This window comes from Petaurus breviceps, unplaced genomic scaffold, assembly GCF_028583685.1.
Source record: "Petaurus breviceps papuanus isolate PSGF00001 unplaced genomic scaffold, PetGlider_PUasm1.0 350, whole genome shotgun sequence".
Taxonomy (NCBI): Eukaryota; Metazoa; Chordata; class Mammalia; order Diprotodontia; family Petauridae; genus Petaurus; species Petaurus breviceps.
The window spans coordinates 1876651-1904049 of record NW_027186199.1 but is presented as its reverse complement, the minus strand read 5'-3'; the positions used below and the strand labels follow the sequence as shown (position 1 = coordinate 1904049).

Below are 27399 nucleotides of genomic sequence, written 5' to 3'. Positions count from 1 at the left end.
GAGGGGGAAGGAGGGAGAGAGAAAGAGGGAGACAGACATACAGACACAAACGAGAGGTCAAGGAAGAGGAACTGAGCTTTCGATTAGGTGGCTCAGCATGCCCCAAACCAACACTAGCCATTTAAGCCAATACATCAGGAGGATGAGGGAAAGGGCAATAAGAAGGGTAGGGAGGAGAGTGGAGAAGTTTCCTTCCCAAACAGACTTGAGGACTTTACCTGAATCCACTGTGCTCATTAATGATTGCAAGTTTTCTTTTTTGAGCATCTATCTCCTGAGAACAGCCACATGGATGACAACTAAACTCACTAACTCATCAGGAAATCTCCTTACTCATGTCAGAGAGTAGGAGGAAGTCGGGCCACTCAAGGGGCCCTGAGGAGCCTGCCTATAGGGCATACTGACCTTGTCCAGGTCTTCAGGGCTCACATCTCTGTCAATGGATGAGATACTCTCCAGGCTGTTTTTGCGCCCAATACCAGCAGCAAAGGGGTTGGCAATGACACCTGGGGACATCTGGGAGAGGGGAAAGTAAAAAGTAAAGGAGGGGTGTGTGAGGACTGAAACCCAGGAAGGGAGTCTGGTTTGTGACTGACCTCTAGTCAAGGTAGGTACTACTGCATGGATGTATTACTACAAGTGTGTAAACTTTGAGGAGGGTGGTCTTGTGTATCGGGTTAATTTTGACACCTTAAAATGTTCACCTCTATTTAATAAAAAAAACAAAAGCAAAAACTCACTGCTCTAGCATTAAGATTAACAAAACACTTACCTCATGACTACTCTCTGAAATAGGTAATTCAAGTATTATTCAAAGTATTATTATTTTGCAGATCAAAGGTTTAGTGATTTGCCTAGGGTCATGAAATAGATAAGCAGTCCCCAGAATTCAAACTTAGGTCTTTCCTGACTCCATGCCCACTTTGTACATTTAAAAATCCAATTCTGAACAAGGGCCCACAGGCCTCCCCAAACTGTACAAGGGATCCTGACATAACCAAGGTTAGGAAGCTCAACCCCCTGATTTTACAGAGGAAGAAACTGAGGCTCAGTAAGCTTCAGGTTATAAAGCACACTGTGGCAGAGCTGACAGAGCCCTAGGACCAGGCACTTCTCCAAGGCCTGTCTTTCACCCCATTTGCATACAGCCTGTGGGTGTGTTAGGCTACTTCTTCTATGTGTATATACAAGGAAAGAGACTTTCTGAGGGAAGGGCTCTAGCCTAGACTGTCTGACAGTGTCTTGTACATAGCAGATGCTGATTAAGTGCTCAATTTGAATTTGGTGATATGAATGACTTCAACAGCAGGAAGAGAACCTACCAGAGCTACTGAAATGCCTTGTGAGGCTGAGGACAGCCCAAGGGTGCTGAGCCCAGCCAACACCAAACCAAGAATCAATCCCAAACTCCTCTTTTTCTGTCACTCCACACATCCATGCAGTTACCAAGTCTTTCCAATACTACTCTATAACACCTTCCACTTCCATCTCCTCTCCACTGAATCCAGGCCCTCATCACCTCTCATCTCAAATATAGCAATGCCATCTGAATTGGACTCTTGGTTTTTACTCTTTCCTCTTTTTAAATTCAGTCTCCCACAACAAATTTCTTGACCATGATACCCCTGGCCTCAATCATCAGCGGTTCCCTCTCCTTTAAGGTAAAATACAAACTCCTCAGCTTGGCATTTAAAAGTCCTTCATAATCTGGTTTCAGTCTACCTTTCTAGAAATTACTCTCTATTTCAGCCAACTGGTCTATTCTAATATTAGGGACCACTGGAAACCTAACACGTGTACAAGTAAATTGGAATCTGAATCACTGGGTGGGCAGGCACATGGATTATCAATTAACAGTATGGAACACTGTGTATGTCAAGGGACACTGGACCTGTGCCTATCTTGTGAGCAAGTTGGGGCCTGCTGATCAGGAGGATTTTGAGAACTGTTTGAAGGCTCAGGTCACTAAGTAAGTATCTGCCAGAGCTATTCTTTCCCTTGTTTTACAGATGAAAGATGGAGGGTCCTCAGAGAATGACCTGGCCATGCCACTTGCTCAGGTCCTCCCTAAGACCAATGAGTCTCCTCTTCACCCTGGCACCTTTTGCCACTTTACTCTCCTAACCAATCCTCTCAAGCCCTCCAGGGGTTTTCTCCTCTATTAAAACTTAAACTCCCTACAGGCAGGGACTTTTGAATTTATACTCATAACATTTAACATAGCTTAGCACACAGCTTAATAAAAATCTTCCCTCCTCATGTCATTAGCTGGGTGACTGACCTCAAGGGCAGCAGCAGCAATAGGGTCAAAGCCATCACAGACAAGCACTGTGAGGGTGTCTCCAACGCCACGAAGTAGCTGCACCGCCTCAGTGTGGGTCAGGCCTAACAGGCTCTGCTGATTCACTTCGAGGAGCCGCATCCCCACTCGAAGACGGCCATCTCGCCCAGCAGCACCTGCTGGACTCACCTAGGTGACAAAAGGTAATTGAAAGAAAACCCAGCAGACTGCCAAGTGTGTATGCCATTGGAAAAATGTTACAGTGCATGGCACTGGGAGAGAGTGTCAGGCTCTGACATTAGAGAGCATAGGACAGAAAACATGTCAATATAAGAAGCAGATCTTGGGGGTGAAAGGTTGAAGGGGGAAGAGGAACCTTCTCTCTTGGTGGGAAAGAGCTGAGTAAGAAAAACTCCCAGGATCTTGGAGATGTTTGTTTTGATGGAAGATTCCTGTAGGCTCCAGTTCTCACCTTGGAGATGAAGACACCTTCATCAGTGGGATCAAAGGGGTTCCCAGCATGACCTTTGGCTCCACCTCTTATGCTGATCCCCAGCTTCTCCCCAGGGGCCTTTTCAATGCAGATCTCCTGAAGGCAGTAGGAGTAAAAAAAAAAAAAAGAGGCCAAAGAAGACATCCATCACCATCTGAAGGTTACTCCTATACTACCACATCTCTCCAATCCCAACAAAATCTCCCTTTCACCCTCAAACTCAGCCCTCTGTCACTCGTCCATTATAGACTGGTTGGAGATATATACCTTCATGCCTGGTGGGGGAGGATCCCTCCGCACCAGCAGACACAACTCAGGGGTAGGGCTGAGTAGGGCATTCACAGCTTCCTGGTGCGTAGCCCCCCGAACATCTTGCCCATTCACCGCCAGAATTCGGTCACCCACACGCAGCCCACTTCGAGCAGCCAATCCCCGAGGAAGCACCTGGCAGAAATATAATAGTAGAGTTACAGGGCAGTAAAGGAAGTCCAAGTGGACAAGACTGCCACATAGAACTAGATGACAGAAACTAGGAAGGTAAAGGATATTTGCACAGGCCTAGCTGAAAAGAGTACCAAATGGCATGTGCTGGCTTTTTTGGACCTTCTTTAATCTAGCCTCAGTTTCTAGACATTCTGTTTCCTCAGCAATCCCACAATCAGACATCCTTCAACCCAGGCAATGTACAGCCCTACTCATAGCACATATATCTACCATATGCAAACACTATCCTCATTGACAAGCCAGCACGGGGTTGGGTAGGGTGTTCCTGACAGAGAAGGGGGCTGGCTGAGGTACAACCCTACATTCCATAGACACAACTTGCTCCCTTGCCCCCCAATCCTACTACCTTAGAGATGAATACACCGGGCTCCTGGATCCCAAATGGGTGGCTGGAATGGTCAGAGCCTCCAACAATACTCAGCCCCAGAGGCCCACCAGCCTTCACCAAGCAGATTTCCTGGAGATATTGAAGGGTAATGAAGAAGGTGTGATAAAGTAGTTATTTAAGACTGTGGCTATTGGGTAACAGATGGGGAACTGTCTAGGAGAAAATAACACAAAGGATAGGCAGGGTTCATGTACTTAATAAAAACTCATATCTTTGTAGCACTTTTATAGAAACAAAGTGCTTGATACAGATTACCAAGTTCAAGCTTTCTCTGGTTTGGAAGAATAAGTAAGACTTATTTTTATAAATAATCTGGCAGAGACTGCACATTGAAATCTCCAAGGCCCCAGATGACAATAAACTCTTCTAAGTAAAATGCTAACCCAGTGGAGATAATCACCAATATAAACTTCTGAAGTTAGGTGAGAGAGTCTAAGAGTAGCAAGGAAACCTCAATTTGGTCCAGTGCAGGGTAAAGTATCTAGAGACATCATCCAAACTACTTATAGGATAAAAAGACTCTACTCTTTGTGATAAGAAGGACCTTAGGAGCCACTGGAAACTTCTGGCATTAGGGCTATAGTGAGTTGGAAAGGTTCACAGAGAGATGAGGAGTCTAAAATGAGTGATTTGCTCAAGGCCTCAGAGCTAATTAGTAACAGTTTTGAGACTATGTCTCCCAGTCTTCAATCCGGGACTGTTTCCCCATGACCATCCATCATCAGCCCAATGAACTGTTGGATCAAAAATGCTGGGCACTACAAGGAAGGGACAGGGAAGAGACACATCCTCTGCCCATCATACACTGGGGATTCTGTGCGCAGATCTGGCTTCTAAGCCTCAAGGAAAATACAACAGGGCCACCTGAGACAGTCCCAAGGATAGCTAAAGTAATTTAGGAATGAGAGTGAAATGGTGGGTAGGACAGAAAAATGACAAGAACTTATGGAGACAGACTGAAGAATCTCAGCCCTTTCAATCTTGAAAAGTCCAAAGCAGAGAGTACATTCAAAGTTATAAAAATCTGAAAGCCGAGAAGCAGCAGCTCATTTATCAAATTCCATACATTAGGACCATGCCTCTCTGTGCATGATGGGAGGCAGGTTTTGGGTCAAACAATAGGAAGGCCTATATCACACACCAGAGAGTAAATTTATGGAACTAATTACACTGAGTATCAGTACCAGCTTAAAATAGAGATTCAAAAACTTTAAATAAATCCCTAGATCATTATGAATTACTAAACAGAGTAAAAGATGTGTGGTGACATCTTTGACCTAGGTGGGGATGTGAGGAAAAACAAAGCCTCCCCAGGCTTGTAAGAGACAAAATCCTGGTCTAAGGGGTATATAACAGGGATGATCCTAGAAAGTTTAGAAAAAAATTTCGTAGGATAGAGAGGAAGGAATAACGGACCTCTTAGAGGGGCAGATGAAGGGGAAACATCAGGCAGGGGGAAGTAGGAGGAAAATAAGATGTGTGTGGGTGGAAATGAAGGCAAGTAGGGACTGTGGGACAAAGAACAGGGAGGGTTGGGGGCTCCTCACCTCCACAGGATATGGTCCTTCTAGAGTGGTGGCCATGAGGCTAGGAGGGGGCCCAGGCTCCCCAACTGCCATGGGTGTGACAGGGCTGGGGGATAGAGGGGAGCTGAGTGGTGGGGCAGGGGTGAGAGGCCCATCAGCCTCTCGTTCCAGCAGCAGCGTGATGGTGGGGGAGGCAGCAGTAAGCAGTGCGACTGCCTGGTCATGTCTGGCCTCTGTCATGTCTACCCCATTGATCTGGAAGAATTGCCCCAGGAACAGAGATCAGGGATCAGAGAAGCAAGGCAGCTATCCCTGACCCCCCATCCCTGTACAAGGGCCAGAACAGACAGAAGCAGCGCTGAAGAGACAGTCCCAGCTCTTACCACCCTGGTCAGCCACAGAGGCTCCAACAGACCTCCCCCCCAACTGGGCTGGTTCAGCCCTCCAATGCAGCCATACCCCTACCCCATAATCTTGCAATCCCAAAGCAGAGATAGACATTACTATACAAGAGCCCATGTGCAAGCTTTGAGGAAAGAAGAGATCCCTGGGAGCTGGCCACTCACTGAGATTACTCGGTCCCCAACCTGCAATGTGCCTGCCCGGTGGGCAGCCCCACCTTCAGCAATCCTTGAGATGAAGATTCCCTGGGCAGAGGATAGAACAGTTAACTCCTGCTCTATACCCCTCACACCCTCCTTTCACACAACTGCATAATCATAAGGAACCCCAGAGCATCTTTCTCCTTACCTTTACTTACTCAGATTCATTCCAGCCCCTCCTTTCCCTCCCTGCCTTCCCAGAAGACTAACCCAAGTAAGAGCTTTAAGAAAATCTTAAGCCTGAATCACTGTCTCAAAATACCCTTGTGAGTGGGTGGGGAGTGGGGATCCAATGTCACTAGGGCTATTCCCAGCTCCTGACTCAGGGCTCAGGTTCCATGGGAATACAGGAAAAGTGACTATCTATTCTCAGCCTCTTCCTCTTTTCTCATCGCCTACCTACTATAATCTTGGCCTTTCACTCTTATCCCAGCCTGCCATCTCATCTCACTCCTTCAACCTGCATTCTATCCTCTCACCCCATCTCCTGCTCGGTAGGGTGTGGAGCCTTTGCCACCAGCAATGCTGAAACCAAGGCCTCTTTCACTTCTGACCAGGAAGGTAGTATGCCGTTGTCGAGGAGGGCCAGGGGGGCTGGAAGGCTCAGGCAGACGAAGGGCACTCCCCCGCCTCTCCCGGGGACTATAGTCATCTTCAGGTCGCAAAGGAGTGACTGTGATCGCATTCTCTGGCTCCACCATCCGTTCCCGCCAAACTCTCATCAATACTGCCCCACCTGCACCCCGAAGTGCCTCCACTGCCTCATGGTGCTCAGCCCCTTGTAGGGTTACACCATTCACCTGTGGGAAGGACAAAAGGGGAGTCAAAGAACAGCCACACAAAGGGTGACACATACACATCCCACTCATCACTCTACAGAAACTTTTCAAGCTTTGCATTTGCTTTCCCCTCCTAACATCCTACTGAAATTACACTACCAAAGTAGCCCAAAGACCTCTTTTATTCCCTTTTCCTGACACAAAACAAACTGCTTCCGAAGCCAATGGCTGACTAGCTGTGAACCTAGCATCATGTATACTGTATACTTTTTTTTTGGCCTTTTTTGAAGGGCAATTGGGGTTAAGTGACTTGCCCAAAGTCACTTGGCTAGTAAGTGTGTCAAGTGTCTAAGGCTGGATTTGAACTTGGGTCCTCCTGACTCCAGGGCCAGTGCTCTATTCACTGTGCCACCTAGCCGTCCCCTATACTGTATACTTTCAAGAAAATCTCCTGTATTAAGAAGCCCACTGGGCCCACAGAGACATTTATTTCTCCATGTGTCAACTGATGCCTTTCTGTCCCCAGGCTTTTATAACAATGTATACAATAAACCTTTTACTGACTTGTATTCTCAAATATAATAGAGGGGGTTTTCTTGCCACAACACAAATGAGAAAACAAGAAGATTTCCCCCCCCCCCCCGGCAGTTAGGGAAATCAAGAAAAGCCTAATAAGGAGGTTGGGCTGGGCCTTGAAGGAAATTAGGGATGTTTAGAGAGGAAAAGAAGCGGTATTGCATTATTCTGTGGGACAGGCCTGACCTGAAACATTCCAGAGGAAGCAAGGGAATATGGCAAGACCATTTCTATATGGCAGTTAAAGAGGAACAAGGATTAGTGGCAGGACTGGGGAACCTTAGGTCCTTGAGCCCACATGTGGCCCTCTAGGTTCTCAAGTGCAGCCCTTTGATTGAATGAAAACTTCACTGAACAAATCCCCCTAATAAAAGGACTTGTTCCATAAAACTTGGACTCAGTCAAAGGGCTGTCCTTGAGGACATACAGAGCCACATGTGGTCTCAAGGCCACAGATTCCCTACCCCTGGATTAGGCAGCCTAGGGCACTATGTTCATGCTAGAGTCATGACGTCACAGGATGTAATTAAATTGTTTTATAACCCATAAGTAATAATAAAGGTAAGAAGAAAAAACTGCCAAAACAATATGCTACAGCTATCCATTACCAATTTCGATTTTGTTCCTGATAATTATTCTGTCTGCCAATACTAGGAACCTTAATATTTAAATATATTTCTCAACATCATTCATTTTCTTAAGTATAATATAATAAACCAGTTTCTTCCAAACTGCAACTTTTTAAGAAGTTATAATGATTATAATTGCTTAAAATTCTCAATTACATTTAAATGTCTTAAATTTTTAAAAGTAAAATAATATCCTTCCATGAAATACATAACCATTTGAAGAGAAAATCCACTAGAGCAACTGAAACTTTTACTAGACAAAAAAATTAGATTAAGTGGTCGAAAAACCAAATCAATGATTTTTTTTTTTATTAAGCAATCGGGGTTAAGTAACTTGCTCAAGGTTACAAGGCCAGTTATTTCTGGATGTGGTGCTGAGTGTCTGAGCCCGGGATTCGATCTCCAGGTCATCCCAACACTGGAGCCGGTGCTCTTACTCACTGAGCCACCTGGCCGCCCCTTCAATGACTTCTTAATAGCCAAATTCAATGACTCTTTTTAGTCTTCATCCTTGATCTCTGCTTGATCTTGGCCTCTATAATAGTTTTGCCTTGGTTTTCTCTGCATGGATAATTCCTTTTCTTCCTCCTTATTCTCCACCTTGCTCAAATATATAGAGCTTCAGAAATGCCCTCAGTCCTCTGCTTTTCTCTCTAGAGACCACCTCTGGCCTTTGTCACCTGCAGGAACATAACTTTGAGATGTTTATCTCCAGCCCTGACCTCTTTCCTGAGCTCCAGACCTGCCTATAGGCACTTCTCACTGTCTATAGGACTTCTCTACTTTAATGTTCTACCAGGAGCTCACACTCAATGTTCAAAACTGAGCTCATGGTTGTTCCCACAGCCCCCAACAGCAACTGTCAACTTGAACAAACATTTATTAATCACCCAAAGACTACAAAGAGGTATGTGTTAAGGAGATAAAAAGACAATTGCTGTGCCCTTTTGGTGTTCATGGTCCATAAGAACTATGCACAAATAACTAATATAAAATGACACATGTAGAAATGTATAAAAAAGGCATGAACCAAACATCCATGTAAAGTCAAGAAGAGGTATTATGGTGGCACGGGGAGGGGAAAGGGAGAAGGAAGAAACAGAAGATTTCTGAGGTATTTCAATGATAGAATCAATAGGACTCAATAAATAACTATGTGGTGAGTAAAATCAATCTTTCATGTTGGTCTCTCCTTGGAGCTCCTGGTCAAATCAAGACAAGAAGCATTTATTAAGCTCCTACTATATGCCAGGCACTATGATAAATTCTAAACATCTGAGATCGCCTATGTCCCACCAGAACCTCAAAATTCAGCATGGCCCAATTGAAATCATCTTTTCCCCAAAACTTGCCACTCCTTCCCAAGTCCTTTATTTCTGTTGATGTCTCTTATCAATGTTGATCATTCTTCCAGTTAGCAAGTCTTAAAACCTCAGGCATCTTTCAGTTTTTCTTCTTTGCCTCCCCAAAACTCAGTTTAAAATTCCTATAGTTTTACTGCCTCAATTTCTTGCATCCATCATTGCCTCTGAAGGCCACCACTCTGGGCATGTCATTTCTCTGCCTGATCAAAAAACCTTTAAAGTGCCTCTTGATTTCATTTAGGATAAAACACAAAATTCACTCATCAAGCACTCATCTCCTACAAAACTACCTTTCCCACTTCCCTCACATAGTCTCATTTCCTGACAAACTGGACACTTTGTCCTCATCTCAACTTTCCTTCTCCCATCTCTGCATAGGTCTTCCTGTATGCTTTAAAAAAATCTCCACTTCAATTCTGTTAGTTGAAACTCTCTCTTTCCTTCAAGGCCCATGTCTGGTGCCACTACAACAAAATTCAATGGTCATTTATTATATGCCTACTAGGTGGCACTTTCCTTACTAGGCAGCTAGGTGGCACAATGGATAGACTGCATGGGTGGGGAATCTTCGGCCTCGAGGCCACATGTGGCCCTCTAGATCCTTGGGTGTGGCCTTTTGACTGAGTCCCAAGTTTTACAGAACAAATCCCCTTAATAAATGCATCTGTTCCATTTAAAACTTGGGATTCAGTCAAAAGGCCACACCCAAGGATCTAGAGGGCTACATGTGGTCTTGAGGCTGTAGGTTCCCCACGCCTGGATAGAATGGGTCTGGAATCAGGTAGACCTGAGTTCAAATTCAGTTTTAAACATTTACCAGCTGTATTACCCTGGACAAGTCACTTAACTATCTGCCCTAGTTTCCTCAACAGTCAAATGTATATATATGAGTAATAATGATAATCTATGGTTGTTTTGAGCATCAAATGAGATATTTGTAAAGCACTTAGTACAATGCCTAGAATACAGTAGGCGCTTAATAAATGCTTATTTCCTTCTCTTCTATGAATGAATGAAGCATTTATTAAGCACTTACTTTGTGTATGGCACTGGAGATACAAATAGAAAAGACAGTTCCTGCTGTCAAGAAGCTCACAGTGACACACACATGGCAGATTTCAGCTGCGAGTCAGATGGAAAGGTCCCATAGTCCTTGGGATGCAGTTGCTTATTTAATGTCATTCCCAATGATAAATTCCTATCAGTTTCTGAAGTTGAACCATCTGACAGCACCAAGGCTTTGGTGACAAGAATTTTCCTTTCAGGGTCTTCAGCAGTTGTGGCTGTAGCCCCTGCAGGAGCAGCTGCTATCTGCATCTCCAGAGGGGCTGTTCCTCAGGATGATGACTGTGGAAATAGGGCTGGAAGCATCGCTGATCCTTGGGCTCAAGGGTTCAAGGTCCTGGGCTTTCTCCATTAGGGTATCAGGGGCGAGGTTAGTCAAAGTGGTAATAAGTGGTTTAACTTGTCTCCCTCCCTCAGGAGCCCTGCAGCTGGGCCAGCTTGCACTTCTGAATTAAACCTTCCTTAATCCCATCCTAATAAATGATCTTTCATTCCTCATTTTTTCTTGGTCTGGACCTCTTCTTCCCTTATTACATTTTATCCTGTTTCATATTCATTTAAGTACAAGTCAGATGTCCCCATTAGGATATAGCTATTTGGGGAATGGGAAGGGGGCAGGAGTGACTGTTTCAGGGTCTTTTTTAATCCTCAGCACTGGGCAGTATTTGGCACATAGTAAGTACTTATAGTATTATTGTTGTTGTTAAATGGAAAGCCTATGAGAAATGAAAGACTGGAAGAAAATAACAAAACTTGATTTTGGATTGGTGATAACATTGCTTCCTTTCAAACATTCTATGGTCCAATGAAACTGGCCTTCATTTTTTTCCTTTGAGCATTTTCAAAGACTGCCCCCTATGCCTGCAATGCACTCTCTCCTCACATCCCTTTTTTTTAATTCTAAATTTTTTCAATAGTATTTTTTCTATTCTATTCTATATTTCTAAAAACATAAATTTTAATATTCATTTTTAAAAATTAGAGTTTCAAATTTTCCTCCTCACTCCCTCAACTGCACTTTCCCTAAGACATTTTCATAAACAATTTGATATAGGTTATATGTATGCAATCATGTAAAATGTATTTCCATACTAGTCACACTGCCTCACCTCACTCTCCAAACATTCCAAGTTTCCCTCAAAACTGAGTTCAAACACCAGTTGCTGTATGAGATTGTTCCTGATCCCCTCAGCCCTGCAAAATTACCTTTAACTTATAATTATATACTCCTATGTGCACATATTGTCTTTCCATGGAATATAAGCTCCTTCTAGACAAGGCTTGTTGGGTTTCTCTTTATTTGCAGTGCCTCACACACAGTAAAGCCATATAAGTTTGCTGGCTGGTTTGATGACCCCCTAAGAATCTGGAGACTTGAGTCTGAAGCTTGGGTGAAAGATCAGGGCTGAAGACTTGTTTGGGAGAAATCTGTGTAGCTTATGACAAATGAAGCCATGAGAACAGACAAGGCTGTTGAGGGGAAGAGTGGAGAGAAACGTGAGGAGAGGACCTGGGGCAGGGTCTAGAGGGACTAGAGAGAGCTACAGAGTGGAGAACAAGCAACAAGAGATACAAGTTGAATGGGCAGATTTCAATTCTGCTACAAAAATTTTCTGATGGATCTGAGCTACTGAAAAGTGCAATGGGCTGCCCTAGGAATTACCAGGTTCCCCCTCACTAATGCTTTATAAGCATGGATGACCACTCATCAAGTATGCTGCAAAGGGATTTGTGAATTAGGGGGTTACCTAAATTAAGAAGCTGGGAAGAGGATGAAGAAGCAGCAAAGGAGAAAGAGAAGCAATCAGAGAGATAGAAATTGGAAACTTCCATTTCTTTCAGTAGCATTACTATTTTCCCTGAAACCTTGAAGTAATCTTTGGCTTTATCTCCCACATGCAACTTCTCTTCTAATCTTACCCTTTTTTCCCTTCAGAATGCCTCTTGCATAATCACTTCGTACTTCTAGAACCTAGACCAGCACCATACCACCATATTCCTCAATATCTACAGTAGTTTTCAACTTGTCTCTACTTCTCCAATTCATCTTACAGATCACAAGAATATTAATTTTAAGTTCAATTTCATCATAATACTACCCTGCTCCAGAATCCGATTCCTATTGCCTATAAAAACAGAATCTCAAGTTGGAAGGAATCTTAGATGTCACTTTGTTTGTCCAACCTGTACCTAAACAAAAACTACAACATATTTGACATGTCGATAAGTGGTCATCCAGTTTTTGCTTGTACAGCAAAGGTGAGGGGAAACCTGTTAATTCCCAAATCAGTCCAATACACTTTTCAATAGCTCATATTGTTGGAAAGTTTTTCCAACAGAATTGAATCTGTCCCTGCAACTTTTACCTTCTTGTTTCTTGTTCTCCACTATAGGACCAAGCAGAACAAGACTAGTCTCTCTTCCACATGACAGTCCTTCAGATATCTAAAAGCAGCTATAATGTCCCTAAGTCTTCTCTTTTCCATGCTAGACATCTTCCACTCTTCCCATCACTATTAATGTGGGATAATCACATGATTTTCTATCATCCTGGTCACCCCTCCAACTTATCAACATGCTCCCTAAAATACAGTCCTCTGTGAACTGAACACAGTAATAAATAGATAAATTGGATAAATAAGAAAATAAATGAACTGAACACAATAATCCAGATGTGGTCTAACTGGGACAGAGGACAGTGATAATATTACCTGCTTGGTACTAGAGCAATACCTCTCAACAGTCTAAAACTACACTCATTTTTTGGCTTCCATATTACACTTGTGCTATCTAGTGAGCTTATAATCTACTAAACCAAACATATCTTTTCCCTTTTTTTTTTTTGGTCTTTTTGGAGGGGGAAAGGCAGGGCAATTGGGGTTAAGTGACTTGCCCAAGGTCACAAAACTAGTAAGTGTTAAGGTGTCTGAGGTCGCATTTGAACCCAGGTCCTCCTGACTCCAGGGCCAGGGCTCTATCCACTGCACCACTCAGCCATCCCCATGCATGTCTTTTTAATAATAGAATGCTCTCCTCCTTGTAGTCCCTGGATTATCTGTGTGAGTCTAAGTAAATCACTTAGCGATAACTGCACTTCGACTGCCCTTCAAGGTTTGCAAAATGCATAGCTCATCAGATAACAACAACAATCATTATATCTGACATGTAAATAGTGCTTCAAAGTTGGCAAAGCACTTCACTTATGTCCTCATTTGAGGCTTTCAACAACCTTATGATATAGGCAGTAAAGGTTTTATCCCCATTTTACTGATGAAGGAACTGAAGCTCAGATAAATTTACTTGTCCATAGATACAGGTCCTAAAAGAACAAGGATTGGAACTCACATTTTTCTGACTCCAATTCTATCACTGCATCCACTATATGACATGACTTTTGAGCCCAAGTTCCTCATTCGTAAACTGGGAATAGAAATAGCTTCTATCTCACAGGGCAGTGGCAATGATCAAATGATATATTATACGTAAAATGCTTTTTATACATAAATGTCAGCTATCCATTTCCATAGGATAATCAGATTTTAAAGGACTAGTTCATACCTCCTCTATGAATTCTTCCCTCACTTCTCTAGCCCAAAAGACCTGCTCCCTCCTCAGACTCTTAAAACATTTATAGTTAGTACCCAGATCAACAATGAGGTCTCAAACTGTTGTAATGCCTTAGTCATAACTCCCCAACCAAATCTGGATCTCCCCAAGAGGAGGTACTGTGTATCAGACGTTTTCCTTTTCTGCAAAATCAAAGCATTAACAAAGATGCTCAGGTTAAGACTTGATGGATGGATTAAGACACAAAGAGAGATATAACCACAGACATATAAAGAGAGACAAAGAACATATGCATATGAACATGCAGGCATGCACCCAGTAATATGCCTATGGAAAGACATGTATACTCACTCATATTCTCACCCTTCATATAGACATCCCTCACCTCTAGCAGTTTGTCCCCTACACGAACCCCAGCCCGGGCTGCAGGACCTTCCTCTGACACTCGAGAGATAAATATGCCCTGAAGAGAAGAGAAAAATGGTTTGGGGAATCTTCTAGGAGTGAAAGAGAGAAGGAGGTTACACTTCAGTTTATATGTAAGTAGGAGAGGGTAAGGTTTCAGTTAGCCCATGCCACCATCACATACCACTCCATGTGATCTGTTTAGGCCCTTCTACTAGCTTTATTTGAGCAGTCAAAGAGGTAGAAGGATGGGTGACACTGGAAATGTCATGAAACCAGTTTAAGCCTCATGCCTCCTTGAAAACGTTAAAAATTCTGGTTTGTGTAAGGAATTTTTTTTTTTTTTGCTTTTTGGAGGGCAACTGGGGTTAAGTGACTTGCCCAAGGTCACACAGCTAGTTTTTGTGTTAAGTGTCTGAGGCCGGATTTGAACTCAGGTCCTCCTGACTTCAGGGCCGGTGCTCTATTCACTGTGCCACCTAGCCGCCCCCTGTGTAAGGAACTCTTACAGCTTTCTTAAAATTTTTCTGCAAAGTAATGTGTGAACAGTTGTGAACTAAAACTATTGCTAGAAGCAAACTCTGCAAAAGGATAGAAAGCCATCGCTTGGAGGTAAGTTATTAATTAAGCAAGGACTGAAGAATCAAGTAACTGAAAATCTTTCTAGAATAAGGGACCTAATCACTTTGTTGCTACTGGCAGAGATGCTCCCGTGGTTTTCCTTTTTTTCTTTCATTATCAGAGGGTACAAGGAAGAACATTCTCCTGGGAATCATAAGGGCAGTTGCTCAGCACATTTTACTAGATCCTGAGCATCATATGGCAAAACTAAGGCTTTCCCTTTGCTCTGAGAGTGGTCAGGACTCCAGAGGAAGATAAAGGAAATAAGGTCAACCTCCAGGATGGGCCAAGTCAAGATTCAAGGTGAGTTCATACAGTAATAGTTAAAGGTACCACACTGTATATACCATAAACATTTCTTTAGAAGTTGTTCTAAAATACAGTATCCATTCAACATGCCTTTAGGTACTTTAATAAAATGTAACAATTTGGAGCAAGAGGGGATTTGGTGGCTGTAAGTTGTATGAAGATTCTGTGGTTACAAGTGGGATCTCAGCAAAGCATATACCATATGAATACCACAACTAAGGTACATACTTTCAAATGATGGCAAATTAACTCAACCACAAGAAAAGTATTTTTTAAAAATCCAGCCTCAAGTTCTAGAGATGAAAATTTGTTATCAAGTGATGGCAAAACACTATAGGGTAAGGGTGAGGTTAGGGGTGAAAGAAGAGAATAAAGGGCTTAGCAGGAGGAAGTAGGGGGCAGAGAGAATAGAAAGATAAGAGAGGCAAGTGGGTGATCAAGGGAGGAGGCTTTTGGGGCCCTGCTTGCCAGCCCAAGGTGGGTCACAGATAGAAGGCCCAGGCCTCCCCTTACCTCATCGTCTCCCTTGTATGGGGTGGAGCCCTTCCCCCCTGCGATGCTGATCCCCAGGCCACCTGTCTGCCGCAGGATTGTTAGTGTCAGCTGGAAGCAGAATTACAGGCAGAAGTTACACATAGCAGGGAAAGGTACTGGAAGGGAAGCAAGGTGCATGTATATGCATGTGTAGATGTGAGCCTTGGATGGGAGATGGGGCATGTTCAGTACATTAGCAGGATGGGTGTGAGAAGGAATTTGCATCCTGATAGCATGTGACCTATACATGTAAGTCTAGTAACCACATTCTCCCCAAGTCATGCAGTTTCTTCTCCGGACACTTATGAACCATCCTATACTTAATGCTGTCATCAACTATCCCAACAATGGTTCCCTTGGACATAGACCTTCCTTTCCACACACACATGACTGGGCTCTCCCTCTACCCCTCCATCCCCTCAAACCTCTCACCTTGGTCACCCTCTAGCAAGGGGAGTTCTGCAAATATAACAGGAGCTGAAGGAGAGGAAGTCCTAGGCCTGGGCCTCTCCACTCAACTCCTCTGGATAATGAACTAAGACCTCCAGGTATTGGTGAGGTGGGCCAAGGGCTACCAGCAGAGAGGCCAGGAGCCCCACAGGGTCTGGGAGGCAAGGGGAAGATGTGGGCAGCAGCAAGAAAGAAGGTTGAAGGGAAAGAGGAAACAGTGATTTACAAGTTAAGAATCTTCAAGCAAGGGAGATCTATTAGGGAGGAACTCGGAAGTGGTAAAGATAAAGAGAAATGAATGGAGACTAGAGATGGCAGTTAGAAAGTGACTACCTCTTGGGAGAGGGATCTGTATAAGGAAGTTCCCCGAGCTCAAAACAAATAAACCTAAATAACTCTTGCAAAGTTGATGATTCACATCACACACACACACACACACACACACACACACACACACACACACACACACACACACACACAGAGTCCCCTCCTCTTATAAATGCTTTACTTGCTAAAATTGTGTAGGGTTGTGGACAAAAGGCACTTTTGATATGGAATGCCCTTATTCCTAATACTCATGCAGTGCTGAAACCAACTTTTGCCCCAGCAAGCTCTTAGATACAAGATCCCTCATTTTTCCATTTCAGAGACTGTACTAGAGTGAACAGAAGGAAGTATACTTATTGAGGAGCTAAGGCTCATAGACCTGTGCTTATTCTCTATCCCTTAGTCTTTGTTCTCCCAGATATGCTTTGGTAATCAGTCAGACATTTTCCTAGTTTCCTAGAATCTATCTATACTTGCTGGACCAAGACATTTTTCCCTCTAATGTCTCCAAAACTCATTTTCAGTTACCTTCTGAAATATTTCATCTTTCTCCAGAGACAAGTACAATGCACAGACCGAACTGAGGAAAGGAAACCAACAGGAGCCCAAAGAATCAAATTCTCCTCAGGACCATCTCCAAATAATGTGTGAAGGAGTATTAAAGCTAAAACTCAAACAGGGAAGACCAGAATGGGCCTAGAGTCTAGGAACAGACCAAATCCCACAGGAGGAAATGTTAGTTAACAGAAAGCTCAAGGAAGAGACTATGGATGATGTCAAGTAAGTCTTTAACCTGTTGTAATATGGGAAGTCAAATTCCTATTGGAGGTTGGGGGGAGGGGATACTTGGTAGCCATGGATGAAACAGGTTCTACATGCCAAGCTGATTTCCTACTGACAGTTCTCAAGGACCTAGACACAAGCTGACCTTGGGAAGGGAAGCAGGAAAAGAGTCTAAAAATAGACAAAAGAGATACATATCCAGTGTGAGCAGGAAAAGGGGACAAGGTGATGGGACAAAAGCTTTTCATTGTCATCAAACTCAGAAAATAGCATATGTTGTATTGACAGAGCAAGGGGCCTAGCTGGAGAACAGGAATAAAGCCAAAAATATTCTCTTCTTTCCTACAAGAACAAAAACCAACGGCTTTGAAGAACCAACTCTAAAAGGGAACATTCCATAGGCAAAAAAGTAGTTTCTGGATAAGGGGCAAGGATAAAGGACAGGACATTGGAGATGGTGACCCTGAATTGATAGAACAAGGGATAATAATTCAGGGAACAGTAATGAGAAGAGAAAGAGCAATAATAATACTAGGAATGGAAAGAGATTTGGATGGGGTGGAGAACAAAGAAGGTAACTTGAATGATAAGACAGAGGGACAGTGACCCTGTTGAGCATTTTAGGGATTTATACTTCCAATTATTTAGTTTTGAATACAGAAATGTTTGCACCTCCAATTTACTGTTTATTCTGCATGTTAGCCTTCTGCTTCTGAGCAGACAAAAATAATTATCAAATGTAAAAGGGGATCTTAGAAATGTTAATTAATATCAGAGGCAACAGGCTGACAGGAAGACTAAGAGATATAGAAAAGTTAAGGAGACAAAGAGCTTTCTCTTCCCTGCCAATCCTTAACTCTACCTATTCACTGATCTTCCAGTATGCTTTTTGAATTAAACAAAATAGGAAGGAGGTATGGATGTATAATAAAGATGGGCAACACTCAGAGAAGGAGGTATAGGAATATCCCTAAGAAATAGACCCAAACGTAGGGTGCTGTTCAGGCTAGGACTCTAAGGAAAGGAGACTAGAACAAACAGTCTAGGTGAAAAGCCTGAGAAAAAACCACATACATGAGAAATGAGATCAGCAAGACTCTAATAAAGGAGAAAGAGATCAGGAAGAGTTCATTAAGAGGGCTACCAAGGAAGCATTACTTCTTCCATACCTCTGTTTATATTCTCTATGCTTAAAATGCCGTCCTAATAACTAGTCCCAGAATTAGGAAGACCTGGGAGAAAGTGCTGCCTCTTAATACAAATAACTGAGTGATCTTGGGCAAATTACCTCACCTTGGAACCCCAGGCAACTCTCAAAAACTATCAATGACAGGGCAGGTGCAGAGCTGCATTGGTCAGGAGTTAGCCATAGTGATAAAAACACAGATGTGGCTCTCCTCCATCCCCCCCCCCCCACAACAAAAAAGGGTATTTCACTTACACACACACACACACACACACACACACACACACACAGTTAGGAGGAACATGCCTGGGGGGAAAGAGGATGTCCTTGGATTTAGACATGTTGAGTTTGCAGTGACTGACAACAAAAGTGGTTGGAGATAAAGGTATGGAGTTCAGATGAGAGGGATAAGGGCTGATAAAAATTTAGAAGTCATCCACAAAGAGCTGCTGGTCATTGAAACCAGGGAAATCAATGAGACTACCAAGGTAGAGAGCACAGAGAAAGAAGAGGTCCAAGAATAGACCCAAGGCTTCCAAGAATAGCCTTAAAGGTTCAGGAAAATGAGGAACCAATAAAGGAGACATGGAAGGAATAGCTAAACAGGAATCTATGAAGCCAAGGGAGAGAAAGCAGCCAGTAGAAGAAAGAAGTCAACAGGAAGGATGAAGAGTACCAGACAGAAGCGAAAGATTTCATGAGGTCCCATTGTCTCCTTAGAGTAAAACCCTGCCATTCCTTGGACTATGACTGTAGAATGATGCCAAATAGGTTTGAAAAAAGGAATGAATGGCCTTGGGGATTAATTTTCCAATTAATAAAGGTCTTCAAGAAAAGTCTGAATGACCACTTTATTGGAAATTTTGTGGTGAGGGTTCCTGCTCAGATACAAAATTGGACTACCTAAGTTCTGAGATCCCCCTGAGGCTTGCAATTATAGAATACGTTTTTTTTCCTGGTGAAGGGGAGGGGGAAGTATGTGGGAACAAGGAGGAGAGTTGAAGGTGTTTTGTTTTTGTCACAAATGGTCAGAAGAGTGGCTATTGGGCTCAGACAGATTCCTGGTAGAGCCAGTGTTAAAATGAAAAGGAGACGCCTGCTTCAAGCAGGAAAACGACCCCAACACCTAAGAAAAAAGGGATTGAAGTGAATCATTCTCACAATGGTTCAGAGGGCAAATTATGGCCTGAAAAATAGGTGAGGGGATGCTGACCCTCTCTCCCCCGAGTAGCTCCCCAACACATACATACAACCCAATTCTGCAGCAGCTGCTGCTGGCTCTAGATTTTCTTTTTTCTTTTTGGAGGGAAGGCAGGGCAATTGGGGTTAAGTGACTTGCCCAAGGTCACATGGCTAGTTTTGTCTGAGGCCATATTTGAACTCAGGTCCTCCTGACTCCAGGGCCAGTGCTCTATTCACTGCACCACCTAGCCACACCTGGCTCTAGATTTTCAAGGGGAAAAAGAATCATTTGTAAAGGAAGGGGAAAAGTACAAGGAAAGACAGGTCACTGTGCATGGTAGGCTCAGAAATAGTGCCAGCCTGCCAGAGCACCAGGTAGCAAGTTAAGCAGTGTGAGGAGTTCAGGGGAGAGTGAGTGAGTGAGCCCAACAGGAGCAGTACAGACCTCTTCCTCCTCAATGCGAGCAGGCTCTATCAGCAGGTTATTGGCCTGGTCAAACGACACCCCCTGTTAGGACAGGACCAGCAAAAGAGGCATGCAGATTAGTGGGGCCCAAACCAGCACCATCACCGCCACCACCGCCACCACCATATGCCCACAGTCATTCCTGGAGACGTAGCTTGGGGCCTTGTCTGTTCCAGCACCAGCTCCAGCCACGAGGCAGAAAGGGGAGGAGAGAAGGAAAACCACCAAGCTCACCCATGCCAGAGTGTGAAGTGTAGCCACCAGTATCCTAGGGCCCAAATCCCCTCCTCTACCAGGGGACTGGTTCCCCAGGCTCTTTCCTGTGTCAATCCCCTTTGGGGGAGATCCAAACACAAACCCATTTCCTAGCAACTGAAGGAAAGGTTAGGGTTCCCTCACCCCTATGATTGTTTTGATAACATAGGGATTGTTGTTGTTGCCGATATAGGTGGGGGGAGGGAAGAGGGCTAAGTCTAGGGATAGAGGGGCCAAGTGCAACAAACATTGATATAAAGGTGTATCTCAGACAATCCTGAGTGACCAGAGCAGGGTTATATCTATAGTCAACATTGAGTAAAAACCCAAAATAGGGATGTGCCTCTGAATAAAGGACCCAATACAAGAATCTCTCTGACCAGCCCTGGTTCCCACAGGTATATGTCTCTACCTTTCTCAAAAAAGGTAACAGACATGGGGACATGTCTCTGATCATCTGTAAATGACCAACTAGACAATATGTGTCTAGTAACCCTTCCTGCTCCCTTACAGCTGACAGCTAAAATGTTAGGCAAATGGTAGATATAAGTGTTCACTGACTGGCAAAGAGAACTGCAACTCTACTTCTAGTTAAAAAACAGAAGGCTTGGGGAGAAAAAGTAATTAGCTGCCAGCACCATCTTAGAGAGCTAATCTTAAAGTGGGGAGGGCAAAGGGAAAAAGCAAATTAGAGCTGGCAACAAATGGATAAGGAGGAAGGATCATCAGTACAAAAGATAGTGTCATTCCGCAGTACAATTAGCTAGGGCACAACAGAGGCATCCCACTGCTGGCAGATCCTACCTGGGTTGTCCCTCTCTACCACTTAAGGATGGAAAGGTCTCCCAAGAAGAGCCCTGGTGTGTCTAAGGGAGTGAAATTCCCAACAGAGCATGGCAGAGTTTTCAGCCTTCAGGCTTTCTGCAGCATGACAGCTATTCTCCAGAGCCTTCCCTACCTTAGAAGCCCCCTGAGGGTACCCAGGCCCTTGGGGCCCTACCTTGACAGAAGGTGGGGCAGCCACTGCCCCATTCTTCTCTTCATCAGGTTCACTGTCCTCTTCCTTGTTCATTTCAGCATGCTGGCCCCAAGGGAGAGGCCGCTGCTCATGTGGAGCATGAAGGCCATTGCTACAGCCTGTTGGGGCTAGTTCCCCATCTCCATCCCCTGACAGCCCCTGAAGCAAGGCCACCACAGCATCAGGCCTGGGCAGCTTGGTGATTTTAAAGTGCTTCTTGTAATGGGGAGTATCTTTCCGGATCAGCCTTTGCCTTTCCCCAGGTGGGGGCCGCAGTTCTTCAGCTTCATCCTCATCTTCATTCCGTACCAGTGTGTCCTCTGCAAAGTGCACGGTAGGCTGTAAGAAGACCAGAAATGTAAAACCTGACTTTGTGACAGTGAAAGCTATACTCTCTTTCTTCTTGACCATAGGAGCCTCCCCTAACTGAAACCACTCCCACTGAAGACATGGAGATTGGCTGAGCTGTGAAGTAATCCTCAAATGCTTCTCTCTACTCCATATCCTCAAAAACCCACAATCTCTTCTTTTCGCTCATTATATTTTCAGGTCTATATTGTACAACACTATACAATAAACCAGAATTTATTACTTATTTCATTAAGAACCCATAATCCCAGTTTCTTCTATCCTCTAAGTCAATGCAAAAAACATTTATTAAGTACCTAGAGTGTGTAAAATGCTATGACAGCAGGGGGAGCTAGGTGGCATAGTGAATAGAGCACTGGCCCTGGAGTCAGGAGGACCTGAGTTCAAATCCAACCTCAAACACTTAACCCGTACTAGCTGTGTGACCTTGAGCAAGTCACTTAACCCCAATTGCCCTGCCTTCCCCCCTCCAAAAAGCAAAAAAAAAAAATCCTATAACAGGCACAGACAGCAAGAGAGTACCTTTAAAGATGAAAAAAGACACAGCCTTTGATCCCAAGAAGCTTACATATGAGGGAAGGGAGAAGAGATGATATAAAATATAGAGATGAGCATAATACAAAGTAGGAAATTAAAGTTGCAAAGGAGACTCAAAGCACTCCAGGAAGACTTGGGAGGGAACACAGGCCTGCTCTTCTGCCTTCCACTGCCTCATCCCTTTGTTCTCGGTGGAATACCAGCCCCTCAGCTTTTCCCAGCTTCCTGTCTATTACTCCCTGTTCAGCTCTCACTTTCTCACCTACATATGACAAATGAGCTATATGAACTCGGCACTGCTTAGCTTCTTCAGCTCTGGGGTGAGTGGCTCTTACCCCAAGGCACTTTGTAACAGCAAAACATAGTCTTTAGCACATGATAAACACCTCAAAGCTTTTATTCACTCATTTTCAGAGCACAGTGTGGGTTCACACAAGAAATATTTAAAACCTTAAATGCAAGGCAACCATGCATACCAGGAAGGAAAAAAAAAATCACCAGCCTAGTGGTCAAGACCTGGTTTTGTCCTGGTTCCCTCATCAACTAGTTGAGCAACAAAAAATAAGTCAATTCCTCTCTCAGAGCCTTTATTTCTTCATCTGTAAAAACTCAGTATGTCCCAAATAGAATTCCTCATCTCCTCAAATTTGCACTTTGTCCAAACTTCCTTAATTCTGTTGAGCACATTGCCATCTTCTTGGTTCCCCAAATTCATCACCTTGGAATTATCACTGAATCTTCTCACTCCCCTAAATCCATGACATCTCCTGAATTCTTTCCACTCACACAACCACCTAATTCAGGCCCTCATCACCTTTCGTCCATTCATCCAGTCTCTCCTCTAATCTATATTCCATACAACTGTGAAAATAATCTTAAGTACTTAGCATACAGTACACACTTAATAAATGCTTGTTGATCAAGGCCCAGGTCTGACAAGACTTGTTTAAAAACTTGCTGTGGCTCCTCACTGACTCTATTATAAAACACAAATTTTTTAACCAGGCTTTTAAGTCTCTGAATAACCTACCTCCCACCTACCTTATTTCATATTACTCCTCTTCATAAACTATCCATTTTAGCAAAACTGGATTGACCAGTCATGCCTCTATCTCTGAGTATTGTGACACTGACCCCAACCACCCCCAATTCCTTTGGTTGCTTCCAATTTCCCAAAGTGAGGACTCCTCTTTTATAAGTGGCACCCAGTGTCCTGGGTGCTGCAGGGAGGGGAGAGGAGGAGGAGAATCTCTAGGTTACAGAGCCCATTTATAGAGAAAGGCACAGAACCTGAATGCCATGCCAGTCAAGCCCATCTGTAGCAAGATGCTGCGTATGCCAGAATGATATGCGACAATGTGCTTTGCTCCCCAGTCTTGCCCATTCTTCTGCTTTGCTATTTTTGCCTTCTTTTCCCTTGGATGTTTAGTGCAAGTTACTTAGGAAGAAGACTAGCTACACTGAAAGGGGCTCCGTTTATCCCTAGTCCACCTAGGAGAGGCAGGGTATGGATAAAGGCAACAGCTGTCTCAGTTTCCTGGACTGGGGCAGAGAGAGAGCTAGAAATTCAGGAGAGGGAAGGAGAGAAACTAGGAATGCAAATACTTTCCTACTGGAGACTTCTCTCATATTAACTGAAAAGAAGATGATAAAGAACAAACCCCAAGAAAGGATAAAAGCCCCTTAGCACAGCGCCTGGCACATAGTAGGTACTTAATAAACATTTATTGAATTGAATGAACAAAGACAACACGGTTTAAAAAAATATTCTAAATGTCTACAGTCTGATCTTATTAGAACAGGGCCCTCTTTCCTTTCTTACTGCCCCCCACACCTCCCAAACTGTTCCTATCACCTGAAAAGAAAGCAACCTTTATGTAGAGGCAGACCAACTTGCAAGTGCTTTCTCCTCTCAGGACTTCATTCCAGGAAGCCTTTCAGCAGAGCTTTTCACACTAAGGAATCAAAAACCTTGCACAACCATGGAACAAAAGCTACAAGCTGGGACAAGGGGGAAGGAGGATGGAGATAGGATAGCCCTGACTACAGTAAAGGGCAGACTAAGCAACAAGTACTCCCTTTAAATGACACTAGAACCCTAAGACTACAGGCCTGATCTCAAAGAAATTCCCAACATCAATTGTCCTCTTATTTGTGAAAAGTATCAGACAGGTAATACAACAGAAGAACTTCCACTCTAACAGGCGAGGGTGAAAAGCAATGCTGTCCCCCCCCCTTTCCCCACCTTTTCCCATCCCTTTTCCCCACCCCCTTCCTATATCCCAGTTCTTCATACCTCATCATATTCCTCCTCCACTTCCTCCTCATGGCCAGCTGCCATAATTTCCACCTCCTCCTCACTGGCTCTGTGACTTGTCTCCTTTTCAAATGTTTGCCCCTGCTTCTGCTCCACCTCTTCTTCTTCTTCCTCTTCCAGGAAGCCTGCTGAGGCTGTGCTGGTAGACACGTGTGAGTCCATGCTCTGGTGGGACTGAGAGCTCAGCCTCTTTTCCTGCAATATAGAAAATGCAGAGATTATACCTTCAATTACTCCTTCTCATTCACCTGCTTCCTAAATATGGGTAGACTCGGCTCTCGGACCTCTGCTATTCTTCTGCTTTTTTTTTTTTTAATTTTGGAAGGCAATTGGGGTTAAGTAACTTGCCCAAGGTCACATGGCTAGGTTTTTTTGTATGTGTGTGTTAAGTGTCTGTCACAAAGCTTGTCAACAATCATGTGTCCAACTACTACCGGATTGTGGATGGCTCATAAGTCTTAATCTCTAGTCCCAACCTGTCTCTTGAGCTCCAGTTCCACTCAAAGTGATGCCAGAAGCCACCTAATCTAACCTATATGGTCTAAATTAAATCCTCTCCCTGCATGAAGCCACTCAAGACTACACTTAAAAGACTTCAAGGGGGGATAGGAGAGAAAGGGAAAAGAGAACTAGAGCCCATTGCACTCTTAGAGAGCTGTAATTCTTATAGGAGTTTTTTCCTCCCATCAAAGAAAAATCTACCTCTCTGAAAACTTCCACCAACTGCTCCTCACTCTGCCCTCTGGGGCCAAGTCAAACAAGCAAGATCCCTCCTACACATGAGAGCTCTTCAAATATTTGAAGACAATTATGTCTCCCCGGAGTCTTTTCCATGGGAAACATGCCCAATTCCTTCCACCAATCCTCCTTCTTCTTACAGCTCCTCCTCTGCCTCTTTCAATGACTCCTCTGAAGCCTCCAGTTCTCTAACGGCAGGTTTTCTCCAAGGCTCTGTCCTCACTCTTCTTTTTGCTAAACATCTCCTTTTTTTTTTAAAACACTCTCTTCCTTACCAACTGCCAAGAGTTCAACTACCACTTCCATAAAGAAAAGTCCTAGAGAGGCACTGTCTCCTGCATTACCAGTTGCCTGTATGACACCTCTAGCTTGATGTTCTAGCACTTCAAGCCCAACATGTCCAAAACTAAAATCTTCCCTGCCTCTGCCAAAACCCACTTCTTGACTTTTCTGATTCCAGTGATAGTAACCATGAAGACTTGAAACCTTTTTGTTGTCTCTGACAGCCTCCATTTTTGCCTCCAACATCTGGGAGTTATTACTACATCTTGTTACCCATTCATTCATCAAACGTTTATTAGACTCTTACATTAGGTATTTGGGGAGATAAAGAGCTGAGATAAAATAGAGGATAAACAGGAGCCCTTGGCATTCCTCTGCATAAAACTGGCAGGTGAAGTCAAGATGAGTGTAGTAAGGAAGAGGGGATGGAGAAGGAAAACTGGGCCAAGGACAGAAGATTAGAGAACCTTCTCCTTAAGGAATAAATGCAAGAGGATAAGAAGCCAGGAAAGGAATGTTAGGAAAGAGGAGAACCTGAGTGTAAAGTGTCCCTGAAGTCAAAGGGAAAGAAAATACCATTGAGGAGATAGTCAGTAACACCAAAGGCACTGTCAGCATCTCTACAAAATCTCTGGCATCAGTTGCCTTCTGTTCATTGCCACTGCTCTAACTCAGAGCCTTCTACCTTGACTACTACAATTGCACCCTACAGCTTGCCTCATCACTTCAAAGCTTACCTGCCATAGCTATCACGCCATTCTCCAGATCAAAACCTTTATCGATTCCTAAATGCCTAGCAAACAAAGTCCAACCTTCTGAATCTGGCTCCAGTCTAATTTTCCAGCCTCACTATTTCACACTGCAGACAAAATGACTTACTTGTTTTTGATAATACAATGTTTTCTTAGACCTAAAATACTCTTTTCTCCCCTACCCCTAGCCTTTTAAAATCCTTTCATACTTCAAGGCCCAGAAGTGGCTATCGTATACATGCTAATCTCCACTACAGTTATTCATACATATGTCTTACTGCCCCATTGGAGTGCACGTGATCTCCAGGAGAGCAGGGACTATTTATCATACATCTTTGTGTCTTTCTCTGTCTCAACATCTAGAAGAGTCTTTCTACACACAGCAGGCTCAAGTATTAATTGAACTGAACTGTACCACTATCCAAGCTTGGCAACCTCAGGACTATCCTGGTCTCTTATCTTTCAGGTTACCAAATTTTGTCAATATTTCCAAAAGTCTCTCATCTGTTCTTACTACCATCACACTAATCTAGGTCCTTAATGTTATCATCATAAAAATAATAATAATAACCATAGCTAACATTTATATAATTTACTAGGTGCCAGGCACTGTGCTAATTACTTTACAATTATTATAGCATTTGATCCTCACAACAACCTTGGGAGGTAGGGACTACTATTATCTCTGTTTTACAGATGAAGAAACTGAAGCAAAGAGAGGTTAAATGACTTGCCCCAGGGTCCCACAGCCAGATTTGAACTCAGGTCTTCCTGATTTTAGGTCAATGCTCTGTGCACCATGGCATCACCTGGCAGACCCAACATCTCATGCCTGAACTACTGCAATAGCTGTTTTTCTTGTTTCCTTTCACCTTTCCTTTTCAAAAATCCTATACAGTATCACTAGACTGCTGTTCCTTAAAAATACTTTTACCATATCAAAGACCTGCTCAAAAACCTCCATTGTCTAGCATTCAAAATCTACTGTTTGATACCCATATACCTCTCCAAACTTCTTTCCCACTACTAACTGTGATCTTGTATAAAATACTTTCTCTCTCTGGGATGATTTTAATCAATCAACAAGCAATTAT

The 27399-nt window shown here is 43.5% G+C and overlaps 1 protein-coding gene across 1 annotated transcript in view; it reads right to left on the bottom strand.

The window, feature by feature from the left end:
• SCRIB (scribble planar cell polarity protein) overlaps positions 1-27399 on the bottom strand; it is a 70909-nt gene that overhangs the window by 26606 nt on the left and 16904 nt on the right. The window contains exons 14-26 of the mRNA XM_069096984.1: positions 24513-24728; positions 21293-21649; positions 20017-20079; positions 15623-15712; positions 14160-14237; positions 6274-6594; positions 5759-5839; positions 5214-5447; positions 3625-3735; positions 3042-3218; positions 2754-2870; positions 2282-2470; positions 406-516 (exon numbers count right to left, since the gene is read on the bottom strand). Coding sequence (XP_068953085.1) covers positions 406-516; positions 2282-2470; positions 2754-2870; positions 3042-3218; positions 3625-3735; positions 5214-5447; positions 5759-5839; positions 6274-6594; positions 14160-14237; positions 15623-15712; positions 20017-20079; positions 21293-21649; positions 24513-24728 — 2145 coding nt within the window. The remainder of the gene's footprint in view (positions 1-405; positions 517-2281; positions 2471-2753; positions 2871-3041; positions 3219-3624; positions 3736-5213; positions 5448-5758; positions 5840-6273; positions 6595-14159; positions 14238-15622; positions 15713-20016; positions 20080-21292; positions 21650-24512; positions 24729-27399) is intronic.